The sequence below is a fragment of the Ochotona curzoniae genome, unplaced genomic scaffold (genome assembly GCF_017591425.1).
Source record: "Ochotona curzoniae isolate NIBS_2020 unplaced genomic scaffold, NIBS_Ocur_1.0 contig_3819, whole genome shotgun sequence".
In the NCBI taxonomy this organism is placed as follows: Eukaryota; Metazoa; Chordata; class Mammalia; order Lagomorpha; family Ochotonidae; genus Ochotona; species Ochotona curzoniae.
This window is the reverse complement of record NW_024466004.1, coordinates 56,093,228-56,116,836: the sequence shown is the minus strand read 5'-3', so window position 1 is coordinate 56,116,836 and position 23,609 is coordinate 56,093,228. Positions and strand designations below refer to the sequence as shown.

Genomic DNA, 23,609 nt, shown 5'->3' with positions numbered 1-23,609 from the left:
AGAACCCAAGTGGCCAGTTCTGACTGAGGATAACAAATAAAAATGTCAATCCTGAAAATTATAGAACTAAACACATTTTCAAGGATTTGTTCAAAACATTCTCATCAACATTGATGGCGTCATTTCATCCTCTGGAACCATGACAAAGCTTAAGATACAATGGAGTACATTGATTAATTTTCCTGCAATCTGATTTGAGCTTATTACATTTTATTGCTCAGATTTAAGATTTTTTTTATTGACTCATTGAGTACACAGTAGCTCTAATCTCTCCCTTCTTCCTTCCCTGACTTCAGAAATACTCAGTTTGGCTGTACCAAAGTAATATAGTTTGATCTTCAACCTCACTTCCTCACAGGTATGCCTTCATTGGGTTAGAACATAATACTTTGCTTCTGTTATTAACATACAAAATGCTCATTTTTTTAAAAGATTTATTTATTTTTATTAGAAAGGCTGATATACAGAGAGGAGAGACAGAGAGGAAGATCTTCCGTCCGATGGTTCACTCCCCAAGTGAGCACAATGGCCAATGCTATGCCGATCTGAAGCCAGGAGCCTCTTCCGGGTCTCCCACGCGGGTGCAGGGTCCCAAAGCTTTGGGCCATCCTCGACTGCTTTCCCGGGCCACAGGCAGGGAGCTGGATGAGAAGTAGGGCTGCTGGGATTAGAACCGGCGCCCATATGGGATCCGGGGCATGCAAGGCCAGGACCTTAACCACTTGCGCCATCGCACCGGGCCCGAAATACTCATTTTAAAACATTTCTGATCTTTAATAAACTGTGGTGATGAGACATTGTTCACTTTATTCTTAGTATTTCTTATGATTCTCTGGAGGAGAAAGTTTCAGAGATAAGGGAAGTTTTACCTGAATCACACACCACCCTATCCACAGGAAATGGCAATGCCAAGAAGATGAACAGAGGGAGTAAATGCTGGCTTAGTTAGGGTAGAAATGAGAGAAACAGAAAAGGTAGCAAACTGCCTAGAGATCTCTCTGGAAAATTCTAGAATCAATAACTGAAGGGATCAAACAAGTAGGCTGCCTGATGCTCTCAAGACCCAAACACTGTGGGAATCCTGCTTCTGGCCTACCCATGCTGGGAGCCAGAACAAGAACTGTATCCAGATCCCATATGTAGGGGAGACTGGCTCTTTTCCACTTGTCATATATATTGTTGTAAATATACACACATATATAATATTTATAGCTATATACATATATATGTATGTGTGCATGTGCGTGCGTGTGTGTGTATATATATGTATATATATATAGAGAGAGAGAGAGAGAGAGTTATATAATATATATGCACTGGGAGAATGAATTGGAAGTGCCCAAATACCAGACCGTAAATCTAAAAGAAACATGGAAATAATGATTTTTCATTAAAGAAAAACAAAAATATTTGGTGGGGAACAAGAGAAAAATGAGAAGTCCTGCGGCCCCTAAACTCTGGGTCTCTTAGGCTACAAAGTCTCCTCCTGAGAAATGGCGAGCCCTAGCTGGATGCATGCCCTTGACTGATGGAAACATGTCAGAGTAGCTCTGCATTCAATCTCTCCCTCCCTCCCTGACTCCAGAAATGCTTGATTTGGCTGTGTCAAAGTAACTCTAATTATAGTGATTTCCATGAACTACTTGCCATTTATGCCTAATTACCTCCCAGCACAATAACAATTATGCATACATTAAATGTGTCAGACTAACCAGGTTCTAAGTTTTATTTGGTAACAAAGGTAGCGTCCACAAATGTTAATTTCTCACAGCTGGTGGTTTGCATGGTAAGGTCACCAGTTCCCAAGTTCCTTAAATGTTTCTTAAAATGTGGCCACATGGGCAGGTGAGAGCATATTAAAGCCCTACCATCAATTTTTCCTCATTGATTGATAACCTGGCATTTTGTGAAAAAGATGAATTTAACATTACTGTTCAAGCTTTAGAAAGCTTTTTTAGGAAACAATGGTGGAGAACAAGGAAAACCCACCATAATGAATGTTTAAGCATTGGCATTAAAAACAACAAAATTTATAAAATCATAAATTCCACTCACCAGAATTGAGAACTCAGTAAATAGAGTTCTCTCATCACTGGTAAACCTAACAGTTCAAACTGTTCCTTTCTCCCAAAACTGGTATATCAGTGTTCACTTTAAGAGACCAGCATTGTGGTATGGCAAGTAAAGCTGCTGCAACATGAGCATCCCATATGGGTGCTGGTTCACGTCCCAGCTACTCCACTTCCAATCCAGCTTACAGCTAATTGCCTGGAAAAGCAGCAGAAGATGGCACAAGCACTTGGGCCCCTGCCCCCATATTGGAGACTCAGAAGAAACTCTTGGTTTCTGGCTTCAGTTTTGCCCAGTACTGGCCTTCCAGGCAATTAGGGGAGTAAACCAGCAGATGGAAGAGAGAGAGAGAGAGAGAGAGAGAGAGAGAGAGAGAGAGAGAGAGAGAGAGAGAGAGTGTGTGTGTGTGTGTGTGTGTGTGTGTGTGTGTGTGTGTGTGTGTGTGTGTTGCTTGGAATACCAGCATTCTCTAACAGAGTACCCTGGCTTAAGGTCCAGTGAGTTGTTTTCCAACCCAGCTTCATGCCAATGCACCTGGCAAGGCAATGAAAGACAACACAAGAGGGACACCTGGATGGAGCTCCTGGCTACAAGATTGTGCCTGGAAGAGATTTGGCTATCACTGTCATTTGGGAAGAGGGCCAAAATGAATGGACGTTCTCATCCCACTTCTTTCTCTTTCTCTCAATCCCTCTCTCCCTGATGCTCTGCTTTTTCAAGTAAATAAGTAAATTTTAGAAAACAAAACAAAACCTCACCTTTGAAAACAGGCCTTCTGCCTCTATGCTGTATCCTTTAAGGTCCTCGTGTAATTTCTGCAAACACCGGATGACTCTTCTTTGATGTACATCATCCTTCAGCTCACGAGCTTTAATCAGAAAGTCATAGTGGTCCAGGGGTCCATGACAAGCAGCCAAGGCTTTGGAGTAAGCCTCAGGAGCAGCAGCTGGGGTCACATTCTCTGGTGTCCAAACAGTATAGGCTGCAAACAAAAACACCCACCCAATTTTAGTCTCTTTCAAATGTCGAGCAATCATTAGGCTTCACATGTGTTTCTTAAGGGTCACAATAAAGCTTTTAACCTGTTACCAGTGTTACCTACTGCAGAGGATTTTGCAAATGCGATTTTTGATCATCATTATATAAAGCACAAAGTATACAATAAACATAATTGTTTCATATTTAATCAAAAGAAATAAGCCCCAAGTCGTAAGTTGGCACTGTTCTCTAGAATGTCCAATCTGCTGGAGTCACTGCTTTATCCTGGCTCCATTAAATGAGCCACCTGGGTCCATCAGTTCTTCTTAGTTCTAGTTAGGCCTAGATGTCAGTCTTGGGCCCTAAAACAGAGACTTAGAGATGAGTCCCAAGGGCTCTCACCTGCTAGCTTATTTCCCACATAGAAGAAGCTCCTGGCTTCAACCTGACCCAACCCTAGCCATTGTGGTCATTTGGATGTGAATCAGCAGATGGAAGTTCTTTCTTCTTTGTCTGTCCTTCCTCTCTCAGTAACTCTGTCTTTCAAATAAATAAAATAAATTTTTAAAAAAGGAAAGAAAAACTGTGTGATGATTACAGCTGGAAATGGATAGGGGAGATCTACTCCACAACATGCTGAATTGTATGTTGATTATCTCCAGTTGAAAGCACTGGAGAACCTGTGGCTACAGAAAGGGCTGTCTGACCCTATCCTTTGCTACATGCAGCAAGCCATAAAAAAAGCTCCTTTAAAAGACCACCACCTTCCCTGTGCCAGCATGAGAAGATCACCTTGTTGTCAGCAACTGAGAACTTACAGCTCAACGGATCAGTATAAACTAACTTACTGAAAGAACCCTTCTCTCCAACTGACTTGACACCTTCCATGTGGAACTCCTACTGCGCCTCTTGGAATCCACAGCCCTTGGGCCAGATACCTCTGTCTTGTCATTTCTTCACAAAGATCTATCATTTTTATTTCAAGAGCAAAAAAACTTTGAGCTTTGGCCATTCCTTCCCTCTGTGTGAGGATTCTCATGTGCATGTAAAATTCTAATGGAATGTATTTGCTTTTCTCCTGCTAGTCTAAGGCAAACCAAAATCCTAGAGACTGAGGGCATTCAGAAATAAAAGGGTGTATTGAGCCACTATGGAAGCTAGGAAAAAGGGGGGTTTGGGGCAGGGCGAAGTTCTGGGGCAAGTTCTTGCAAAGCTATCTAGTTAGCAGTAAGAAAATGTCCACTGGGGGCCCTAACGCAGTAGCCTTGCAGCAAGGTTCTTCGCTTTGCATGTGCCCAGGATCCCATGTGGGTGCTAGTCCTAATCCAGGCAGCCCCGATTCCCATCCAGCTCCCTGCTTGTAGCCTGAGAAAGCAATCAAGGACAGCCCAAGGACTTGGGACCCTGTACCCACATGGGAGACCCAGAAGAGGCTCCTGGCTGCTGGCTTTGGATCAGCTTGACTCGGATCGTTGCAGCCACTTGCAGAGTAAGTCAGCAGATGGAGGATCTTCCTCTCTATATCTCATCCTTTCTGTATAACTGATTTTGCAATAAAAAAAATTTTTAAAAAAATGCCCAATGGGGTGCCAGTGCTACAATGTAGTAAACGTTAAGCCTCTGTCTGCAGTGCTGGCATCCCATATCAGCGCCAGCTCATGTCCTGGCTGTTCCACTTTTGATCCAGCTCCCTGCTAATAGCTCCTTGGAAAAGCAGCAGAGGATGGTTCAAGTCCTTAAGCTACTGCACCCACATGGAAGACCAGGAAGAAGTTCCTGGCTTCTGGCTTCAGAGCAGCTCAGCTCCAGCCTCTGTGACCATTTTGGGAGGAAAACAACAGATGGAAGATCTCTCTCCCTCTCTCCTCCTCCCCTTCTTCCTCTCTGTGTAACTCTAGCTTTCAAATAAAAATACAATTAAAAATAAATGAAAGCAATTTCATGTGATCTTATGTTTAAAAAGAAGAAAAAGAAAAAAGACAGAAAATGTTCACTGGACCTGGAGCTGATAGTATTTTGATGAATTGGGGATAGACTAGCTATTTACACTACTACATTGGCTATAAATAAGGAGATTAAATAAGGAGGTTAAATGTAGGGCGTGGGGATCTTTGAGATAGGAGGACAGTCCACCCAGAGGAAACACTGTTGCTTCTGGAATGGCTCTGGTCCACAGTCCAGGAAGCTTAGAGTATAACAGGGGTCAGGAGCCATGATGAGCTTTAAGAGTCCAGCACACATGCTTGTGAATCAGTGTTTTTGTTGGTTTCCCCCATCACTGTTAATTAACTTTCCTGATTTCTTTCTTTTTTTTTTAAGATTTATTTATTTTTATTGAAACGGCAGATATACAGAGAGGAGGAGAGACAGAGATGAAGATCTTCACTCCCCAAGCGGCTGCAACAGCTGGAGCTGAGCCAATCCGAAGCCAGGAGCCAGGAGCTCTTCCAGGTCTTCCACACAGGTGCAGGGTCCCAAGGCTTTGGGCTGTCCTCAACTGCTTTCCCAGGCCACAAGCAGGGAGCTGGGTGAGAAGTGGAGCTGCCTGGATTAGAACTAGCACCCATATGGGATCCCGGCGTGTGCAAAGTGAGGATTTCAACCACTACGCTATCACACCAGGCCCATACCTTCCCTGATTTCTTACCTCTCCTCCATACCCCTACCTGGTAACTAAATTGAGGATAGTTGGGCTCCTAAACAGAGCTAAAAGTCCATCTAAGAATCAAGAGGGAGTGAGGTGATCTCTAGCCTCCCCTCCCTGTTGGGATGGCCCAACTGAACAAGGAAGTACAGAAAGGCAAGGAGACCTGATGCACAGGCCTGGTTCTACAAGGAGGCCAAGCTGCCAAACCAGCTTGAAACACCCACATGGCCAGTTGTGCACAATAAAAATAAGCTTATCTCTTCTTTTTTTTTTAATGATTTTTGTTTTATTTTTATTTTGAATTTTTGAATTTTGTGGTACAATTTCGTATGGACTTGGATTCCCCTCCAAACTCACCCTCGACAGATTTTCCCCATGTTGCTACAACAGTATAGTCCTTCATAAGGAGTCATAATTCCATCAGTCTCTTATTTAAGTGTGCTCCAACATTGCTGGTACAGACAATGTCAGACAGTCCAGCATCCCATTGTCTACATATTTCCAACAGTTTCATTGGGAGTCTGTTTTTTGTTTGGAAGCAGGGATGCATGTTGCATTGTACCCCCAAATCTGGGCATGTAGACCCCAGTACTCCATCACTATACATTTCCATAAATGAGAAGCCATGAAACAGAGTCAACAACTGGTATGAATTAGAACAGCTTATCTCTTCTTTATAAAGCAATGTGTTTTGGAGCCTCTGTGTTACAGAATCCTAGATTGTTCCATAACATAGGGTGCTGAAGACCTGAAAAAGAAAAGTAAGGGTCCTCTGAAACACAGGGTGCCACGGGACACAGGATGGAGCTAGGGTCCAGGGCTGAAGCCAGAGGCATAGGTTGAGAGGCACCTAAAGGTTCCCAGCAGGTTCAGATATGTGCCCATGTAACACCATGATAAATACATTTAGTGTTTGTCACTGGTTCTTGCCCATAGCACTTAAAACCCTTAGAATGTTCTAATAGGAGTACCTGTTATTATTTGTAAGGAGCCCTTACCACCACACCTGAGTTTACTCTAAGGCCCTCTGGAAAGAACTGACAACTGGAACAATCAGCTGATAAGAGGGTCAGAACTACTGACCTCTAAGGAGGGAGGTGGAGTGGCAAATACTTTTGAAAAGATTAGGAGAGCCTTTGCATTAGGTACCAGAAGGGTGGTGCAGCCCACCTCACCCACCCCTGTATACCCTGTCTTCCATTGGGCTGTTCCTGAGTTGTACTTATTATCATAAACCAGGGGCATATTCTATCACCCATTCTTGCAGTCTACAGAAGCAAAGTAGGGGGGAGGTTATGGGAATTTCCAGATGTGCAGTGAACTAGGCAAGCATGCAGGCAGCCTGGACACCTCATTTGCAATTGGCATCCAGAGTGGGGACATTCTGTGGGACCGACAGAGCCTTTTATCTCTAAAATTTGATGCTGACTCCAGGTTGATAGTCAGAACGAAGCCAAAGTGTCAGACACTGAAGGATGCCAATGGATCTGAGACTTCCACAACCAGCAGAAAACTCTTTTGCAAATCCTCCTTTATAATGCTCTGGAATGAGCCAAGTTTAAGAATGCTCAGAGGAACAGTAATTTCTTCACCCCACCCCTTACCCCACCACCCCTCAACCCGGTGCTCAGCCAATGAATCATCAATGCTACCCAATCGCACGCCCATGTGCTAAGCTGCTTCCTCACTCTTCCACTTAGCTCGGGCTCTCACAGCAGCCCCTCTCCCCTAGCCTCCACTCCCCCAGCTGTGAGCTCTGAAAGACCTTCCTCCAACTCCACAGACAAAACTCTGGTAAACTCCAGGTGTGAGTTCATGAAATCCTTGCTTGGGTAGAAACACAAAACTACCACAAATGTGGTGAAGATGTTAATAGGCAGACAAGTGATTCTAGAATTGGGCAACATTTCTTTTCCTTAAACAGGAAGAACCTTCTGAGGAGCTAAGCAGAAGCTGGCCTCCCAGAGGAGGCTGAGGAGAACAGACACAAAAAAATGAGCTACTTTCCTTGCAAAGGTTAAAGCAGAGGAAATTCCTTATCTTGGCAGCTACAACTGGCCCATTGGAGACTTTGGGCTGATTCCTGGGAAGGTCAGATAAACAACTCAATTTCAAGTTGGCTGGTGACGTGGAACTTTAGCACTGAGTGGACTCCATTTCCATTTATCTGTTAGGCCCTGCTCAGGAGCTTAGTCCATATAGTCTCCCGTAGGGTGCTGTTTAACACTTGAAATTCATCTGTTTCAAGGAGTGACTTTCAAATTTTAGTAGCACCACGTTTTTAATGTATAAAAATTCCCAGGGAATCCTCATTCCTTCACCCAGACTGCCTGCATTTGCCAACATCCCCTGATGCCATTTTCCCACTTTAAAATATGAGACCACTTGTCCATTAAGACAGCCTGTTTGTGAGACTCGCCGTTGAATGGTCCTGGGAACTTGAACTCCGCGAGAGTTTTCACCAGCCCAGGAATGGTAAGAGTGGTTTGCTACACCTACACTGTCTGATGAACAAAAGTAGTTTATGCTAAATACCATTTCTATAAGCCCGGCATTTTGGTACCCACTTCATGATCTCCCCAAATAAGAGGCTGAAGGCGCTACGTCTCTAGTGAGTGTCCCTGACAAACATTTGAGCTTGTTCTCATGACTGCCTGCTGGTAGAAGTAAGTATGTACTGTACGCCTCCAGCTATCCTCCAGGCCCTGCTCCCAGCTCCTTTTCCCTTTGCTGATTTTGCTCTGATTCTGATGCTGTAATAAATCAAAGCTGTGAGGACAACTCGGCACTGAGTCCTGTCAAACCTCCTGGAGAATCAACAAACCTGCAGCTCCTCTGGGAGCCCTTGATGCAGACTGTATCCTCAAGTTGGGGCTCAAGCAGTCCTCAAAACAGCTCTGGCCTGCCTTACAAGACTATTGTCCCTCTGTTCTCTAAAAGGCATTCATCAATTCCAGAAATGAACCAGGGTCCACCACATGACATGGGTGATAAGGGAATATCACAATCCTTGAGTGTATGTGTGTGTGTGCTGCAAGGCAGAGAGAATCTTCCATCCATTAGTTCACTCCCTGGGGCTGTCTAAGGAACACGTGGGTGTCTGGGACTCAACTAGTTGATGCTACCATCAGCTGCCTTCCAGGAGGCACCTTAACAGGAAGTTGAAATCACAAGCAGAGAAACCAGAACTTGAACTGTATCTCTCAATGGGGGATGTGACCAAAGCAGTCACTTCACCACCACAACCAGTGCCCACCTCATTTCTTGTGTTTTTTTAACAGCCACAGCTAAACTTCCTTGACCCCACAGCCATGGGACATCTGCCTCTACACCTGCTCTCCTCATCACAGCCAAACCAGCCACATTACCTTTACTGCTAACCCATGTGACATGGCTTCTGCCCAGGTCCTCCTAAGGCCAACTGCTGCCAAGTCCTGCAGCTACTCCTCAGGCTTCAACGCTCCTGATTTCACTTTTGAAATATCTCACTTTATTAAGTTATTCACAAGAACTGTCAGACCTGAATGGCAAGCATGTTGGTTTTTTGGTTGGTTTTTTGTTTGTTTAATTTGGTTTGGGTTTTTTTTTTAGCATCTGCCCAGGGAGAGCTGGAAGTCCTTCCTTTCCACTTACAATTTCACCAACCTACCATCATTAGGTACTAGTGCATGCTTCACTCCCACTTCTCAGAACAGAAAATCAAGGGGCACTGAAATGGATTCAGCAAATCAGCAGAGAGAGAGAGAGAGGATGGGAGAGAGGGGGGAGAATCAATCAGGCAAGATACGCAAGGCTGAGATTGGCCAGCTTAGCCCTGGAGAGCAGCTGTATAAATTGAAATACAAAAGACTGCTCAAAAGCTGCATTAAATTAAGTCTGTTACTACATCAGCGTACACAAATTATGTGATGCTGCTGCCATATTATTTTGATTTGTATTAATTTGTCTTATTGTACTCCAAATGGACAGTGGGGAAAATGCCATTCTGAAATTCCAACGCTAATCTGCAAACATAAATGGAAGAACTTCAAAGGCCTAAAGACTGTGTCGTTCTAATACCTCAGTTTTGAACCAGATTGCACTATTTACTCCTAAACCAATTCACGAAAACTCTACTAAATTCCACAGGCCATTTGCTTATAAGATGTGGCCAGTACCTTCAAGTGTGAGCCTCTGAATGATTACATTTCATTAAAACTTCCTACATAGTATTTGAACAATCACTTCTAATTTGCTTCTAATCTCTCCTAGGGGCAAAACTGAGTTTTCTTGGGCTCTGATGAAAGTGTGTGATTGCTTTGATTTCTCCCATCATTACGTAAATACAGCTTTAATATTTTGTTGTTTGGAGGTCAATGTTACGACTTGTTGGTTGAGCTACCGCCTTTGCCATATTCATATGGGTGCCAGTTGGAGTCCTGGCTACTCCACTTCCAATCCAGCATGCTGCTAACACACGTGGGAAAGCAGCAGAAGATAATCCAAGTTCCTGGGACCCCTGCTAACCATGAGGGAGAACCAAATGGAGGTCCAGACTCCAGGCTTTGGCTTGGCCTAGTAAAAGCTGTTGCGGCTATTTCAAAAGCAAACCCCCCAAAAAAATTCTCTCTCTCACCCTATAAACTTTTTTTTAAAGGATTTTGTTGTCTTCATATTAAAACAATGACACTTAAAACTGGATCACATGCCCCTTTAACTCCACAAGGGCCACATCCCTTCTTGGCCAAAATTTTCTTGTATTTGCATCTGAGTACAAGACACTGAAGTCTCACACAATCTTCAATATGGTTTTAGCCTTTCTCCAAGTAACCCTGTTAGTCTTCCTACCATAGCCACCCTGTCCACTTTACCAGGGCAAACAAAGAACTGTTGCCCCTATTTTATGGTGTCACTTTGTGGGATTAGTACTTGTTTAATTTCTTGCAGAAAATTTGATGAGTTTTAGGAATATTTATTAACTTTACAGGAGCATTATCAATAAGGAAAGAATTAATTTCCCACAATTTCTATGAAAGATTCACTCAATTACCTGAAAGAGAGAGAAAAAGAAAAATCTTTTGGTAACTGATTGACTACCCAAATGCTTGTGACTGTCAAGTCTGGGCCAGGCTGAAGCAGGAGCCAGGAACTGCACTTCAGTCTCCAAAGAGGGTATCACAGACTCACATATGTGAGCGATCATTTGCTGTCTCCGAGGAGAAGTAGCAGGATTGGAAGCAAAGTAGCAAGGACTTAAACCAGCACTGCAATATGAAATGTAGACATCACATGCAGCAGCTTAAACCCAGTGCATTTCCCACAATTTTTAAGTTTTTAAATCTTAAAACAGGGCCTGGCACCATAGCCTAGTGGTTAAAGTTCTCTCCTTGAACGCCCCGGGATCCCATATGGGCGCTGGTTCTAGTCCCAGCAGCTCCACTTCCCATCCAGCTCCCTGCCTGTGGCCTGGGAAAGCAGTTGAGGACGGCCCAAAGCTTTGGGACCCTGCACCCACGTGGGAGACCCAGAAGAGGTTCCTGGTTCCCGGCTTTGGATTAGCGCAGCACTGGCCATTGCATTCCCTTGGGGAGTGAATCATCAGACTGAAGATCTTCCTCTCTGTCTCTCCTCCTCTCTGTATATCTGACTTTGTAACAAAAATAAATAAATAAATCTTTTAAAAAAGAATCTTAAAACATAAATTAGGACATTCTCCTCCCATATCAGAGTACCAGTATGAACTCTGGCTATTCTGCTTCTGATCCAGCACCCTGTTAATGTGCCTGGAAAGAAGCAACCTACGGCTGAACTAATTCAGTCTACGACACGCATTTGAGAGACATGAATGTGAACCAGCAGATGGAAGTTCTCTTTTTCCCTCTCTCTCATTCTTCCATGTCTACCTCTCTGATTTTCAAATAATTAAACAAGTCTTTTTAAAGAATAACAAAAAAATATTAATGGGCTTAGCACAGTAGCCTAGCAGCTAAAGTCCTCACCTTATACCCTCCAGGATCCCATATGGGCACCAGTTCTAATCCCAGCATCCCCACTGCCCATCCAGCTCCCAGCTTGTGGCCTGGGAAAGCAGCAGAGGACAGCCCAAAGCCTTAGGACCCTGCACCCGCGTGGGATACTCAAAAGAAGCTCCTGGCTTCGGATCAGCTCAGTTCCAGCTATTGTGACCACTTGGGGAGTGAATCAACAGATGGAAGATCGCCCTGTCTCTCCTTCTCTCTGTATCTTAATTTCCAATAAAAATAAATAAATTTTTTTTAAAAATTGTTAAAGAAAAGATATATAATATAATGTCTATATGTTATGTAGAGTTTCCAAGATAAATGCAGCTGGGCCCATCTGAAACCAGGAGTCTCCTCCAAGCCTCCCACTTGGGTATAGTGTTTCAAGGACCTGGGCTATCCTCTGCTGCTTTCCCAGGCTAGAAGCAGGGAACTAGATTGGAAGTGGAACATCTGGGACTCAACCAGCACCAATATGGGATGCCAATGTTTGGAGATGGAAGATTAGCCTGTTGAATCACAGCACATGCCCCTATTCCCAGTGTTTTTATGCAATAAGCCTTACCCCATCTTATCAGAGGTAACTATTGTTAACTTTCATTTTATATTCTCACAGCTATTCTTTGTGCATATGCATCTCTGTCTAAAGATTCTTTTGACATGAGTGGATGGATAACACATGTACCTTAAACATCATTTTTACCTGATCACTGGCAATTTTTTTAAGATTTATTTATTTTATTGGAAAGGTAGACATACAGAGAGGAGGAGAGACAGAGAGGAAGATCTTCCATCTGATGGTTCACTCCCCACATGGCCACAATGGCTGGAGCTGAGCCAATTAGAAGCCAGAAGCCAGGAGCTCTTCCAGGTATCCCACACAGGTGCAGGGTCCCAAGGCTGTGGGTCATCCTCGACTGCTATCCCAGGCCACAAGCAGGGAGCTGGATGGGAAGTGGGGTTGCTAGGATTAGAACCAGCGTCCATATGGGATCCCAGCATGTGCAAGGTGAGGACTTTAGCCACTACGCCATCATGCCGGTCCCAATCACTAGCAATTAATTGTAAGCATTTACACTGATCTTTAAGCAGCCACTGTCTCCTTATTGGTTAAGAATCTCCTATGGTCAGAGTGAGCCTGATCTAGCCCAGTGATCTACCGGGGAGCCTGCTCTGCTTTGCCTTCTGTCAGATCTCCTGGAGTTTATATTCCAGTTGGCAGATAGTGAACAGGGGAGCAATAAGTAGCTGATTCCATAGGGAAATATCCGGTGATGACTACAGAAGGGTGGTGACATTTGTCATTCATGCTGAGAAGTAGAAGAGAGAGCTCTAGAAGTATGGCTAGAGGGGAAGGGCTGGTATTCCATTGTGTGGCAGTTGTCAAGAAGGACACAGGTATATGAAGGTGGGGAGATTTTCCAGGGCAGAGAATGGACAGGGGACAGGCAAGAGTTGGCTGGAGCCAGAGACATTGTTTTTATTTTGCTCTAAGAATATTCAAAAACTACTCTTTTTGAAACGTAGAACATAAATACTATTTATTTTTAAAGATTGCTATGGAGTGTTGAAGGCCATAGAGGCCCTTTAGAAAACTACTTCAAGAGACTAAGAAGGAATGTGGCCTAACTGGACAGTGTGAGGATAGCAGTGGGGATAGAGAGAAATGCTGGTGGATGTTGATGATTTGTACTGAAAAGTGGATAAAATTGAGGACTCAGAGTTATCAGGTACATCTGGGGCATGCAGAGATTTCTCTGACATTTAACCCAGGAAATGTGAAGACTCTCCTATGTACTCCACATTACAGCATACTGTACACTATACATTTTTTAAAGATTTACTTATTTTTATTGGAAAGGCAGATATTCAGAGAGGAGGAGAGACAGAGAGGAAGATCATCCATCTGTTGATTCACTCCCCAAGTAACTACAACGGCCGGTGCTGAACAGATCCGAAGCCGGGAGCCAGGAATTTCCTCCAGGTCTCCCATGTGGGTGCAGGGTCCCAAGACTTTGGGCTGTCCTCGACTGCTTTCCCAGGCCACAAGCAGGGAGCTGGATGGGAAGTGGGGCTGCTGGGATTAGAATTGGCACCCATACAGGATCCTGATGAGTGTAAGGCTAGAACTTTAGCTACTAGGCTATTGCACTGGGCCCCACTATACACTTTTGCAGTGTCATCTTAACTTGTTACATATCCTCAGCCCTTTGAAACCTTTTTGACACTGCAGTTAATCAATTAAGATTGTGAATGAATGCATGACCTCCAAATAAAAGCATTAGGTGCCACTGCAGATAAAATGTTCATTTTATCCTACCTTCCAATATTTAGTTCTCTCCAAATCTACCTGTTGTTGACTTTGTTTTATGGCTTCTCGTTTAAGGGACTATATAGTGATGGCGTAAAAAAGGCTATCGCATTCTGATATGAAGACACAATGCAGTATGCATCCCTACTTCCGATGAAACTGCTGGACATATCTAGACAATGAGATGCTGGACTGTCTGACATTGTCTGTACCAGCAAAGTTGGGGCACACTTAAACAACAGACTGATGGACTTATAATTGCTTATGAAGGACTATACTATCATAATAATATAGGGAAAATCAGTTGGGGGTGGGAATTTGGGGAGGGTTAGGAAAATCCCAGACCCTATGAAATTATACCATAGAATTCAAACTAAAAAATAAATGTATGCACAGGGCCCAGCACGATAGCCTAGTGGTTAAATCCTCGCCTTGCAACTGATAGGATCCCATATGGGCACTGGTTCATGTCCCAGTTGATCCACTTCCCATCCAGCTCCCTTTTTGGAAAAGCAGTAGAGGATGGCACGAAGCCTTGAGACCCTGCACCCATGTGGAAAACCCAGAAGTTCCTGGCTCCTAGCTTCAGATCAGCTCAGCTCCAGACACTGTGGCCACTTGGGGAGTGAACCAATGGATGGAAGATCTTTCACTGTCTCCCCTTTCCTCTGTAAATCTACCTTTCCAATAAAAACAAATATTAAAATGTATATGTATACATACATATACATACATATATATGTACATGCATAATTTTTATAAGAAACAATTCATTTTCTGATTGCAAAAATGATTAAATGTAAACTGCAGACCTGTTTTCAAAGTCCTAGAAGTTTCAAGGTGAAACATGAATAAATGACCATCACTGAAGTTAGTGCAACAGGAAACATAAAACAAACTACAGCCCTCCTCTGGTCACACACCTGAAGGAATGTGCTGAATTATGGGGGCCATATTTTTAGAAGGACATTCAGAAAGTATATTGCAGATTATAAACTCAAGAAGGGAAGGAGTTCAAGCATCTATAAACCATGCAATGAGACTACTGATAAAACAGAGAACAGCTGATGTTGAGGCTGAATAACATCCCAGCACCTTTGCTTAGTGTATAGATGACATCGAGAAATATATGGGAAATGTATGAATGAATGAGATAAATACAGTAAATTTTCAGTGTTTTAAAGGTAATCAGGTAGAATTGGGACAAGGTAGCATCCAATGACTTGATGCATGCCTGGGTAAGTAAATGAATTAGATACGAGCAGTGCTGATGGGTATAAACATCTGTCTCACAGGAAATCAGGAACATTTTATCGATGTTGTGCCTCGGAGAGAAGTTACAGAAAGACTCAAATTTCCGCCTAGAGTTTTTCACAATAAGGGTTATCCAAATAAATAACAAACTACATGCCTGTGTAATATCAACATGAGCCAAACAGCCTCTTCAGCTCTCCAGTTCTATACACATGTCTTTATACTTCCTGCACGAAAAATCATGGGAAATGCTTTTCCATTTCTTACTAGATGGAGAGAAATTATCTGAGTGATTTACCTACATACTGTATGTCAAATCTCAACAGCTTCTTGGAAACCTCATGTTGAAAACAGCAATACCCAATTCCTAAGAGCCTCCAGGTGCAGAGCATCCAGACAAAAAGGTAGGGAAGTCCTGGAGAACAAAACCCATCCCTGGTTATCTACAGGGTCCTCTGCAAAGTGTGAGAAAAATCAAAACTACACTTTCTAGAATTCAAAGCACTGAAATCAGACTGGCTCCTTTACCAATGCCAAAATTTACCAGAAATAGAATGGCCTTAGTAATTCTGTGTAGAGCTGGGCTCATTCCATTTCTACTCGCTGACTGGAATCCACTGCCTCTGTATTACTATTTTAATTTATTCCTAGCATAGTGCACATTTATATAACATTTCTTTTTTTAAAGCCTATGAAGTCTTGGTTTTTCTATTAGAATATACATGAGATACTATTTTTTGTGCTATTTACTTATTTGATAAAAACAGAATGATAGAGAAGAGATACAGGTTTTTCCACTGCCTGGTTGACTCCCAATGCTCACAACTGCCAGGGCTGGGCCAGGCTGACTCAAGGAGCCAGAAATTCCATCCAGTCCTCCACCCAGGTGGATAGCAAACTCCCACATACTTAAGCCACCATCTGCTTCTTTGCTAGAAAGCTGGATGAAAAGCAGAGCAGCCAGAGGACTCAAGGCAGTACCCTGATGAGATGAGGTTATTCCTCTACACTTGGCCCGTAGGCAGCTTTTCTCATAGTTTCTTAAGGGTTTTCTTATATGCTAACCTATCTGAGCCTTATAAGTGCTTCTGAAGAGCAGGCAGCATTAGGAAACCGAATCCCATTCTACAGATGAGGAGATAGAAATACGAAAGTAAATAATTTGGGGCTCACACAATGGCTCAGCTGGTTAATTCTCCACCTCCAAGCACAGATATCCCAAATGGACACCGGTTCTTGATCTGACTGCTCCACTTCCCATCCAGCTCCCTGCTTATGGCCTGGAAAAACAGCAGAGGATGACCCAAAGACTTGGGACCCTGTACCCATGTTGGAGACCTGGAATAATGTCCTGGCTCCTGGCTTCGGATCAGCTCAGCTCCAACCATTGCAGCCATTTGGGGAGTGAACTGGTAAGTGGAAGATCTTTCTGTTTCTCTTCTCTGTAAATCTGCCTTTTCGGGCCCAGCACGATGGTGTAGTGATTAAAGTCCTCGCCTTGCACACCCAGGACCCATATGGGCGCTGGTTCTAATCCTGAAAGCCCTGCTTCCCATCCAACTCCCTGCTTGTGGCCTGGGAAAAGCAGTCGAGGATGACCCAAAGCCTTAGGACCCTGCACCCATGTGGGAGACCCGGAAGAGGCTCCGGGCTTCAGATTGGCTCAGCTCCAGCCATTGCAGTCACTTGGGGAGTGAATCATCGGACGGAAGATCTTCCTCTCTGTTTCTCCTCTCTGTAAATCCGCCTTTCCAATAAAAATAAAATAAATCTTTTTAAAAAATCTGCCTTTTCAACAAAAATAATTAAAGCTTTTTTTAAAAAATTAAATGATTGGGCCTGTAGTACAGACTGAAACCAAACCTACACTCCAATCTTCCCAGGTCATGCTTTATTAGTCATCTGGCATCCCATATGTTCACCAGTCCTAACAGAATGGATCAAAATTCTTCAAAGTAACAGTTATGGAATAATGAAAGCTTCACTTCTTCACAAAGAGAAAGAAGACTGTTGCCAAAAAGAACACATGTTTAGTTAAGTGAAATCAAAACTATATGAGGAATTTAGATTTCTAGTTTAAAATGTTTATCCAACTGCTGTGAAGAAAAAATGCACAATCAGGAAAAGCACATTTAATATTTCTAAAGGGCTGAATTAAAATTTCAGCAGTAAACTTCATTACTGTAATTAGATTTTTAATGCATATTGATTAAACAGCCATTCAAATACAGTACTCACAATTATTCATGGGTTATTTAAACATTTGTATGAATTTCACAAACTGGGAACAGTAGCCACTGACCAGAATTGTTCTGCTGCAAGACAGAGACCCATGCTAAGGTCACAGCCCGCCCCTTTATGCTCGATTTGTTTTAATGACACCCAGAAGATAAACATTCAGCTGCTTTTGCAGAAACTGTGGCCGTCATCAATGGCCCCTTAAAGTCAAACTGATCAGTGACGTTACAGATCTGCGTGTGATTCAGTGATGAATAGGCGAAGTGTGGAATAGAAGAAAATCAAATCTTAATTAAACTCTTTCTTTAGAAAAACAACATAAGCCATCATCAAGGAATGCATCACAAGATGATTTACTTTATTTATAAAAGGCTGATTTAGAGGCTTTAAAAGGGTGCTTTTGATTTAAATAGAACAAATTATGAAAATTAAAACTAAATGCTTCCTGGTTAACATTCTTTTCCTCAAGAAGATGTTTATCTTAAATGTGTATAACTTTACAAAAGGAAAGAAATAGTATTTCAAATTTCAAGATAACAAATCAGTAAAATACTGCCTGAAAATCTGAATAAAATTATTCTGCAGTAATACCGGCATGGCCTAGCATGCCGGGTTACTCCTTAATACTCACTCTGTTCAGGCAGTATGTCATAATGAGATCTAAGGGATCTATGTCTTTCAAAAGACTATAAACACATCAGATGTATTCACTACATTGGTTATTTCAAACAGCATATGTGCATACCTACATAAATGAGAATTGCACATTGAATCTGCAGGGGTCATATTTAAGACATACATTACAATCTGCCACTGAAGAAACCAAGTAAGAACTACACATTTATAGGTCTGGCACGGTAGCCTAGTGGCCAAATCCTTGCCTTGCATCCACCGGGATCCCATAGGGTCGCTAATTCATGTCCTGGCTGCTCCAACTCACTTCCAGCTCCCTGCTTGTGGCCTGGGAGACCAGGTGAGGACAGCCCAAAGCCTTGGGACCCTGCACCCACATGGGAAACCCAGAAGAGGCTCTGGGCTCCTGGCTTCGGATTGGCTTAGTTCTGGTCATTGCGGCCATTTGGGGAGTAAACCATAGAACGGAAGATCTTTCTGTCTCTCCTTCTCTGTAGATCTGCCTTTCCAATAAAAATAAATAGATCTTTTTAAAAATAATACTCCTTCATACTTTCACACATTGACAATTGCCTGGTCAAGATTAGATACACAAGTTGCTAAGAGAGCAGCCTCTTGGAGTGCAGCAAGGAAGAGAAGTGAGCAGGAGGCAGCATGGTGGTACAGTGAGTTAAGCTGCCACTTGCAATGCCAGCACCTCATTTTCAAGTGCAGATTACAGTTCCTGCTGTTCCGCTTCCAATTCAGCTTGCAGCTAAGGCAGCATGGGAGCCAGCAGACGATGGATCAGGAGCTCAGAGCCCGCCATCCATGTGGAAGAAGGAGTGGAATTTCCGGCTTTGGCTTGGCCTAGCCTTGCTTGTTGCTAACACTTAGGGAGCAAATTAGGAGATGGAACCTCTCACTTGCTCTCTAACTGTTCCTTTCAAAAATAAACAATTCAAACAAAAAAAAGGAAAGAACAAAAGGAAGGAAAGAAGAAATGGGACCCCAACAGAGGAATCTGGGCAAGGGAGACAAATCCTAGCAGGAAGAATCTGTCTAGATGCTTCTATAGCAAAAGATGATTTTAGACAAATCTTGGTCAAACATCAGAAAATTATAAATATGACTTTAGGAAATCAAAGCTGGGATACATTCAGGCTGAACCTAAATGATTTTTCATCAGAGAATTTATATAGTATATTATAGTACCAGGTCTCAAGCTGAAATATTAATTTCCAAACTCTACGTCTATTACTTCTGTAGTTTCTTTTTTGTTAATGAAAGTGATCTTTCTTAAAAGATACACTTATTTTTTTTAAAGTCAGAGTTACAGAAAGAGACATCTGCTTGTTTACTCCCCAGATGGCAATGGCAAGTCCGGGCGAGGCCAAAAGCAGGAGCCTGGAGCTTCATCTGGGTCTCCCATGTGAGTGGTAGTGGACCAAGTGCTTGTCCATCTTCTGCTGTTTTTCTCATGCCTTTAGCAGAGAGCTGGATTGGAAGTGGAGACAGGACACAAACTAGCACCCATATGGGACTCCAGCTTCATGGTGGGGGTGGTTGTACTACCTACAAAACAGTGTATTGTGAAAAGATTCAGGGGGCAGGTGCTGTGGTGCAGTGGTGAAGCCATCACTTGGGACAGCCACATCCCATGTCAAGGTCCTTCATGCCTGGATTCCACTTCCCACTCCAGCTTCCGGTCAATGTGTGCCCTGAGAGGAGGAAGCTTTTGGCTCTTGTCATGGGGCTCCCTGCCCTCTGTGTGAGAGGCCTGGATTGAGTTGAAGGCCAGCCGCAGCCATCACAGACGTTTGGGGAATAAACAAGTAGATGAGAGCTCTTTCCTTCTGCATATTTGTCCCTCTCCTAACTGTTCGATCTCTCTCTCAAATAAAACGCAAAAAAATTAAGCTCATTTTCTTAACCACTAATTTGTACTATCAATAAATTATGCCAGTTCTTATGGCCACAGGACAGGGGTAGAGAGTTTTAACTCTACTCACACTAATATCAAATTGGGAATAATTGCCTATATATATAGACTAAAAAAAAAAAGATTTTGGAGTTAAAGGCAAATATGAGTCATCACTTACTAGCCATACCTAAAAATACAACATTGTAATACCGAAGGACACAGTAGCAATGTACACTTTGCATATTCTGTTGCCTGTATAAAATAAACAATTTATTATTTTTTTTAATTGCAAAGTCAGATATAGAGAGGATGAGAGACAGAAAAGATCTTCCATCTATTGAGTCACTCCCCAGGCGACTACAACGGCTAGAGCTGAGCCAACTCGAAGCCAGGAGCTTCTTCCATGTTTCCCATGTGGGTGCAGGGTCCCAAGGCTTTGGGCCGTCCTCAGCTGCTTTCCCAGGCCACAAGCAGGGAGCTGAACAGGAAGCTGAGCTGCCAGGATTAGAACTGGCACCCATATGGGATCCTAGCATGTTCAAGGCAAGGACCTTAGCCACTAGGCTACCATGCTGGGCCCAAAATAAACCATTTCTAAGGGTGCTTTGGCTAAAGCAATTCAAGACATACACATTTTTAAATTTTTGGAAAGTTTACGAGCATTCTGCTGAGATAAGGCATAAACACAAAGCCAAGAACATGTTCCTCCTCTCCTCATCCCTGTCCTCGTTTCCTCTTCTGCTTTAACATTAACCAAATGCTTCACTCACATTGCTCCGTAGGAAATAACAGAATTCCAAATAGAAAGTCGAGATGAAACACAAAATATAGACTACACACAATGCCCCACCACAAGAGCAAGAAGAGGACAGAAGTCAAAACTGTAAATCAGACTTCCTAAACAATGAACAATATTTTGACAAAATTTCCTTTAGAGAGGAATGAAACATGTTTGATTACAATTACCTTGACCTCTTCCCTAACTGCATTTTATCAATTCCCCCAAATCAGAACTGGCTGGATTTTGAGTACAGGAGGGCATAAATGTAGTAGCATGGTCTTTAGGATCAGATCTAAGTTCAGGGATAGCCTTTACCTGAGCCCACAATTTCTGCCTGGTAACTACATCACCTGTGGAACTTTAGATTCACACGATTCCCAAAATGAGATACTATACGTAGAAAGCACTTACTGCATCACACAATGCAGGATAAGCACACAGTGAGTTCTATGCATTGTGGTGACAACATTCCTTAAGTGTTAAATTAATTTTCATCAATTATGGCTCCTGTGCAGCCTGCAATGCTATTTCAACAGTTTCTATACTTGCTGATAGCAAATGATCTCCAATATATACTAAATGGAAAATAAAATTAGCAGTAATAGAAATAACTGTCCTAGGCATAGAAGTTTCTTAGTATGTTACCATTACTGGTTTGTTTGTTTTTTTTTTTTTTACCATTACTGGGTTTTAAAATCCAAATATTTACATACAAGTACATCTGTGAATACATAAACTGGCAGCACAAGAGTATGCCTAAGAATAAACCGGTATGAGAGGTTGCCTATGACGTAGGAAAACTAAGCAACTAAAAAGCAGTAAGACAGAAAAATTCTACATTTTACCATACTCAATACTGCATTTTTTAAAAAGTTTAGATCATTATTTTATGAACTATTCCAAAAATAATAGCTGAAATAAAACTACATATTATGTCCTATTATACAAAGTATGTATTATATCCTGGTTCATCATACAAGGTGCATTAAACTAATTTTTGCAGAAAAATCTAAGGTGACCTAACCATACTTGCAGTATCCATTATCGATGAAAATGGACTAAAGTTTTCTTATTCTTAGCTTAATTAGCCAATGAGTATCAATTCATAAAGGTATATATTTATTACAGTATATCTGTGTATTAATTATGTAAGAAGGGGTGCTTGGAGATGAGGTTATATGGAGGGGAGGGGCAACCAGAACAACCTCATTCAAAAACCCTATCTGCCCATAAGGTACCAATCACGGCGCCTAGCCTGGAGGAAACCTTACACAAGCTCCCTGCCCCTCTGTACCCTACTGTCCAGTTGGAGGCCAAGCAAGATAATCCACATTCACTCACTCATGAATGCAAACAGAACGAATGAATGAATGAAGCCCGGAGAAACACACCCTCACCTCACCCCTGTAGCCCCTATATTCCCCGCCCCCCGGAAAAGAACTGAACCCACAATCTGAGAATTTGGCATTCCCAGAATCCCGGGAGCCAGGGGCCTGCAGGGGTCGGAGGCGGAGCTCCTCCCGAGCCCCTGGGCCGGCCGGGAGAGTCTGGGAAAGGGCCGTAGTGCCGTGGACCCACACTTGGGGGCCCTCGAACCGGTCACTGTCACACCTGGGCTCAACGGGTCTCTCATGTTGGACAAGGGCCAGGGACCTCTGGCCCTCAGGAAAAAAGTCTCTCCGTGCTACAGGCCTCTGCGTTCAGGCCTCCCTTCAGGCACAGGCAGAATAAAAAGAGACGCAGAAACACCTCTTGAAGGCACCCTAAATTCCGAAAATGTCATGAACCCAGGGGGCAGCTGGGGACGACGCGGAGCGGAAGACTGACCCCAGACGCTCAGCCTGCTCATGTCACAGTCACTGACCTTTCCAAAGGGGCTTTCCTGGGGCGGTGGCTAGAGGAGCAAGAGCGGCGACCCAGGCCCCGAAACCCAAACATCGCCCTCTCAGCCGGCTCAGCGCCGAGGAGCGCAGGGTAACCAAGGGCGACCAGGAGGCCGCCATCTTGAAGAGAGGAAGAGGAGAGTGATATTGAAACACAGAAGAGAGGCTGTGGCACAGTCCAATCTAGCCGTACTCGCTCGCTGACGGCTCCTCTCGAGAGTGACAGAACAACTAGGGAACGTGACCTCCAGAACAAGAGAGGCTGGCTGCCTGGACTCCGTGCCCTTCAGTCCTATCCGGAGCGCCAAAAGACTACAACTCCCAGCGTGCAACGCGCCGCCGCCCTGGGTGGGCGGGGCAAAGATCTGCTCTGTGGGCGGAAAGGGACGCAAAGCTTTGAGGAACGGGGTGACGTGTATCATTCCCTTGGCTTGGAAAGTTAAGGCACGTGATTGATACACTGAAATCCACATAATCTGGAGGTGGCTCGGTGGGCCGTCATCTTTGAACAAAGTATTGATTGTCTCTTCACACCCTCCCACCCTCCTAAATAATAGACCTTTCTTTTGTTTTGTTTTTAGTATCCAACTCATCCTTGGGAGTATACCTAAAATATTCTCCCACTACTTTTCCTGTCAGTATTTTAAAAATTATGACTAGTTTCCAATATGGCCCACATTCAAAAATGTTTTGAAAGATTTTCTAAGAGACACAGGAAAGTCCATGGCTCTGAGTGACTGGAGCATGGATGGTGCAGCTGGAAAGGAACTTTTTTTTAAGGTTTTATTCATTTTTATTGGAAAGTCAGATTTACAAAGAGGAGTAACAGAAATATTGTCCATCTGCTGGTTCACTCTCCAACTGATCCCAATGTCTGCAGCTGAGCTGATTCGAAGCCAGGAGCCAGGAACT

At 43.2% G+C, this 23,609-nt stretch overlaps 1 protein-coding gene across 3 annotated transcripts in view; it reads right to left on the bottom strand.

Moving 5' to 3' along the window:
• AFG1L (AFG1 like ATPase) overlaps nucleotides 1-23,609 on the bottom strand; it is a 194,666-nt gene that overhangs the window by 153,062 nt on the left and 17,995 nt on the right. For 2 of the 3 annotated variants that reach the window (XM_040983863.1, XM_040983864.1), the window contains exons 1-2: nucleotides 22,679-22,927; nucleotides 2,829-3,052 (exon numbers count right to left, since the gene is read on the bottom strand). In XM_040983863.1, coding sequence (XP_040839797.1) covers nucleotides 2,829-3,052; nucleotides 22,679-22,817 — 363 coding nt within the window. In that variant the 5' untranslated portion in view covers nucleotides 22,818-22,927. Of the gene's footprint in view, nucleotides 1-2,828; nucleotides 3,053-22,678; nucleotides 22,928-23,609 lie in introns of those variants that run through there. The other variant, XM_040983866.1, reaches the window with a different exon arrangement.